Raw genomic sequence first — 5433 nt, 5'->3', positions numbered from 1 at the left:
AGGGTGCAGGCTCAGAAGCAGCCTCAGGCCCAGGACAATCATGGGTGCCAAGAAGGAGACCCAGAGGCAGCGAGAACACTGGACCAGAAGCCACAGGCTGTGCCTGGGCCCAGATGCTGAGTCAGCCCTTAGCTCAGGGTGGTGGAAGTGAAGGAGCAGAGCAGGAGATGGCAGGAAAGACACAGCAGGAGAGGTCTGGCTGAGACCAGAGGCTGAAGCTAAGGAGGGAGAGCAGACAATCATCTCTTGGGGGCGCCGAGGGTGCCCAGATAAGGGCTGGGGAGGCTGTGTGCTCTTCCTCCCTGCCTGGGTAGGTGAATGCAGGCGTGGAGGTGGGGTCTGAGCTGGATCCTGGTCTAAGGGTGGGCAGAGTCAGGAGACAGACAGGGAGGATGTGGAGCAGAGAATGAGTCCCTCCAGTGGGGTGACAGGACCCTCAGGGAATGTCAGGGCCAGGCCTTAAGATCTGCCAGTAGCTCAGAGCCTTGGTCCTGTTGTGGGACTCTGCTTAAGCACAGGTCTCAGCCACCCCACGACCTGACGTTTCTGTTTCTGTGCGCAGAAGAGGGCCCTACCTTCCTTCCTCTGAGGGGGGTGCTGTGCTTCTCTGCAGGCCTCCTTCCCCCAGCCTCTGACCACCACCCCGGCTCCCTCCCCCTCGGAGTCCCCACCCCAGGCCCTGTGATGGGACAGCTTGAGTCTAAGGTGGAGGGAAGGGAAGCTGGTCTCTGGTCCCCAACGTTGATCTTCTTCAAAACGAGCACCAACCTGGCTGCCAGGGAAGCGATGGGTCCCTGCCACCTGCTGCGGCAGAGGGGCCTCCGGGTGACACAAAGTGATCTGCAGACGGTCCATTTCACCTCACCTACCCCAGCCCATCCTTGGGGTTCAACTGAATTAAGTGCTTTCTAACACCAGGCTTTAAAATAAAGAAAACGCTTAGCTGTCTGGTTATTCAAATAGTTTGTGAATGGGACAAACTGGGACAGTCGCTTCATCTTAGGCCAGGCCTGTGCTGCTGACTTCTCATCATGGGAGCAGCACTCCAAGTCAAGTCCTGTCTCAGAGCATCTTCTGAACAGGCCACCATCCCTGCCATGACCCCACCCAATTATAGCCCTCAGGATGCTCCCCTGCCCCAGCTTCTGGCCACCAGAGTAGGGTGAGCTCACCCCTAGCCCCTCTCCTCCAAGGGGGCACCACACCAGAAACAAGAGGCCTCCAGTTTTTATTTTATTCAATTCAAAGAATATTTTTTATTAACTTAGACAGACACAAGATGTGACAACACTGGAAACAAGAACATTTCTCTGACCAGACTGCGCTGACTGGTGCAGAGTTCATCACACACAGAAAAGGAGCAGTGGTCTTTTTCAAGTCAGTGATTGTGTGTAAGCTCCACTGCCTGAAAAACAGACTGCAAATAAAGTGCAAAGAGAGCAGCAGGGGCCCAGTCGGGAGATGAGGAAGAGGCGGGACAGCAGAAGCAGCAAAGGACTCAAGATCAAAACGGTAAGAAGAGCAGTGGCAGGAGCACGTGCTGAGGACGTGTCCCCGCCCCTCCCACGGCCAACATCTTTGGGGGCGGACAGCCCCAGCCAGAGCCCCACAAGGAGTGGGGATTCTCTGCAGGTGACGAGGGGTCTCTGATCCCGGGGCCCCTGAATCTCCAACATACTTTCTCCACTTTGGGAAGCAGCCTCCCAGGGCCCAGGCAGCTCCAACAGAGCCACGAGCCCGGGAAGGACAGGGAGCCCGTCCTGCACTGCACACCAGCTAAACAGCTCTGCACCCTCTGCAGCACATAGTCACTTGTGTGTGCACAAGCAATCACACACTTGTGCACAGACACACACCCATTCACAAATGCACACTGACACGTGTATTCACACACATACACACTCACATCCGCACATTCACACACAAACATCTGTGCATTCATGCATCTGTACTCATACCCACACACTCATCCACACACCCCCCTCACACACTCACACACTCAAGCCCTCATGCATGTGCATACATACTCGCACATACATGCCCACACACATCCCACACTCACACATGCACTCAACATGCACACTCACACACACATTCACACACAGGCACGCACATATTAAGTAAAGACCCTCCCTAGTGCCCTCCTCAGGTCCTCTCAGGCTGGCCCAGGAAGAAGCTGCGGCTGGGGATCCAGTCACCCAGAGCGTGAGATCCAAACTTGAAAAGGGCACATTTACGCATCAGCCCCAAGGAGGCCCCTGGTCCTCCGCTCCTCTCCTCCCCTGCAGCCCATGTCACAGTCTCTCAGAACTCCAGGGATGCAGTCCAAAGGCTGGCAGTCTCCCGGAAGTGGTCCTGGAGGGACACAGTTGGGGTGGAGGAGGGGCCACCAGGACCAGGGGTTTCCAGGCAACTTGGCACAAGGGAGGAAGCCATCAGCGCCCTTCCATCTGTGGGAATCTGCAGGGGGCACGTGGTAGCCCGGGTGCAGCCTCAGGCCTCGGGGTGAGGCAGGCAGAGCTCCTCAGCCGGGCCCTGGGTGGCTGAGAAGGGCACATGGTGTGAGGCTCAGCCCCTCTGTCCCAGGGGCAACCAGGCTGCTGTGGTTCTTAGTCCCAGGAACTGAGGACCAGGACCGCGAGCAATCAGTGAGGGGGCAGATGTGGATGTGGGATGGGGGTGAGGGCCAGGGCCTCTCCCGGCTCCCCTCAGTGCCGCTCCTGGTGCACCAGTCAGCAGCACAGCCAGGACCGCTGCAGGCCCATCCAGAGCAGATGCTCCTGTGTGATCCTAGCAGGAGGGGCAGCCTGGAGACAGAGACATGGGGTCATGCGTGGGTCTCAGCTCCACCCCACCCACTTGTATCCCTTCCCTCCTATTACACTCGGCCCCAGGAGCCAGCCAACACCCCCACCCAAACTGAGAGGCCTGTGCCACTCAACACCAAGGAACCCCTGGTTAAGCCTTGGGTGGGGCTTGGGTTGGGGTGGGGAGGCCTGACTGTGTGTGAGGACCTTGCTCCCCAGGGGGTTCTGGGACTCATCTCTCCTGTGACCATCTCAGCTTAGACTGTCCCCTGGTTCTTCCCTGTGACTTGCCACACACCCCACCTTCCCTGCCACGGGCCTTTCTCTCTAGGTCCCTTGGGAGCCTGTGCTCCCTTCCCCCATCCCACTGTGCCAGGTCTCCCAGAGACTGGGGGGCACGTGGGGAATTCAGGCCCAGAGGCAGGTTCAGCTCCCCCACTTCTGATCTATGTGACAAGGGCAAATGTCTCCCTTCCCAGAGCTCAGCAGGTGGGGAGAACAGAGCTCCGCCAGAGTGTCTCTAGCTCCATCCTTCCTCCCTCATGCCAGTACTGGATCACCAGGCCACCCCTCCCCTCGGGCTCTCCACCTGGAAGGCCCTGCCTCTCCTCGAGGGGTCAGTCCCTTCTCTCGGGCGCTCCCCAGGCAACTCTAGGGGCAGGGGTGCCCAGGCAGGGATTTGATTCTTTTGACCACAAAAGGGGCAGTTCACCTTCTATAACACCAGTTCTTGCAAGAAAAACATTGGGACTTGAGAGTTGCCTCCTCACCCAAAGACGTCCCTGTCTCCCCAACTGTCGCCTACCCTACAAGCCTCTTCTCCATCTGCTCTCCCATCCCAGCCTGACAGCTGCCCTCCACTCAAGGAGACCCCCACTTTCCCAAATCCTTTGGGACACAGGGGCTGCTTGAGGCTGTCCAGGACTGGAGCAGTGCATTCTGTGGCACCAGGAGGGCACTGATAGGAGGTGGAGGCAGCGTGGCTGAGATGGGGCAGGGCTGGGAGGAACACGTCTTTCCCACTCTTCCCTGTCCCCTGATGCAAAGCTTTGGAGGGTGGAGAGGAGCAAGAGAGACAGCAGGAGCAGGCAGAGAGCAGTCCCAGAGACCTGCCAGGAGGAAGTCTTGTGAAGGGCTGAGAAAGAGACAGACCTGGGCTTGGGCCAAGAACACAACCATCCGTCCAGGCTGCCTCTCGAGGGGTGGAGGACAAGGGGGCCAGCATCTGCTCTCTTCCAGGGCTTTCTCAGGGCCTCTCCAGGGCCATTTCCCTCTATTCCCCTGTGTTCAGGTGACACTACTGGGGCCGTGGGCCGAGGTGATGGGCTGACCCTCGGAGATGCCCAGGCAGCTGCCCCTCATCCCCATCTTGGATATATGACAAGGGAGTCCAGAGGGCCTGCATGCACCCTGCCTTGCCTGCTCTCGGCCAGGCAGCTTTCCAGGCTGGTTTCCTCAGGTCCCTTCCTCGTCTCCCCAAGCCACCCGGCAGCCTGGACATCTAGATGTCATGGCCACCACCTCCCTCCAGCCCGCAAGGCCAACCTCTGGCCTCCTACCTTTTCGGTCAGGGTCAGTCATTCATGTTCCTACTGAAGAATTTCTTCCTTCTGCTCCCCCCTTCGGCCAAAGTGAGGCAACAGGTCGGCTGCACTCAGATAATTTTCTCGAGTTCGATTCAAAGGGCCCGTTTTGAGAGTTTCAGTGCAGTTCGTCACCGGCCGCGAAGTGGCTGGCCAGAGCCAGGGCTCGGTGGCTGCGTCCTCGGCGGAGGTCTAGGGCCCGGAGGCCTGATCCGCCCCTTCCTCATCCCCCGGAGCGTCCCGGCGGCCCCCGGCCCAGTGATCCTTCATGCTGATGCCCCTGCCGTCGCGGCCGGGCGGAGGTGGTAGCGGGCGTTCACTCGATCCTCACCTGCAGGCGCACGTTGAGCATCACCGAGGCCACGATGTAGAAATAGGGGAAGTTCATGCGCAGACGCCAGGCCAGGTCGAAGAAGGTGATCAACGTGCGCGTGAGCCCCTTGCAGAAGGCACCGTACGAGCTGCGGATCGCGGCTGAGCGCGCCAGCCGCACTGCCACGCCCGACAGGGCCGCTGCTGCCGCCGCCGCAGACAGAGCCCCCGACGCCGCCATGGGCCCGGGCCGGCGCGGGCCCCGCGGACCGACCGCAGCACGAGCTGGCGGACAGGTGGACGCGAGGCCTGGAGCCGCTGGCCAACAGCAGTCGCGTCCCACTCCGCCCTGTTCCGCCGCGCCCCGCCTTCAGTCTCCCCTCAGGGGCTGGGCTCCCGAAGACTCCTCCGCCACAGCCAAGGCCCCACCTGAGCTGCCTAGGGACAGCTCCGCCCCCTCGCCTGCACGCACATTGGCGACCGCCTGCGCAGCTCCGCCCCTAGCATGGCCCTGCCCCTTGTCGGGTACCACAGAGCTGCTGCCAACAACTCAGCCCCACCCCCGGTACCCGCCCCTCCGAGAAGCCCCGCCTCCTCCCGGACTCCCAAGAGAGCCGGAGGGCCTGAAAGCTTTTTTTGTCAAGTGCTGCCCTCCTGGGATCCTTTTGCAGAATGCGCTATTCTGCAAGGAAGGCCCACCCGGAGCTCTTTACCCGTTTACACCATCCCCT

At 60.2% G+C, this 5433-nt stretch overlaps 1 protein-coding gene across 1 annotated transcript; it reads right to left on the bottom strand.

Moving 5' to 3' along the window:
* Positions 1–4383: 4383 nt before the first annotated feature.
* On the bottom strand, positions 4384–5179 carry LOC113887855 (small integral membrane protein 10-like protein 2A). Its single transcript, XM_027535092.1, has one exon. The coding sequence runs from the start codon at positions 4941–4943 to the stop codon at positions 4707–4709; it is 237 nt and encodes a 78-aa protein (XP_027390893.1). The 5' UTR covers positions 4944–5179; the 3' UTR covers positions 4384–4706.
* Between the last annotated feature and the right edge of the window lie 254 nt (positions 5180–5433).

This window comes from Bos indicus x Bos taurus, chromosome X (genome assembly GCF_003369695.1).
Source record: "Bos indicus x Bos taurus breed Angus x Brahman F1 hybrid chromosome X, Bos_hybrid_MaternalHap_v2.0, whole genome shotgun sequence".
Classification (NCBI taxonomy): Eukaryota; Metazoa; Chordata; class Mammalia; order Artiodactyla; family Bovidae; genus Bos; species Bos indicus x Bos taurus.
The sequence above is the reverse complement of the archived record's forward strand: the minus strand, read 5'-3'. Positions and strand labels throughout refer to the sequence as shown.

What these genes read in the sequence shown, in the direction of transcription:
- LOC113887855 (XM_027535092.1), bottom strand. Translation starts at nt 4,943, where the DNA reads ATGGCGGCGTCGGGGGCTCTGTCTGCGGCGGCGGCAGCAGCGGCCCTG.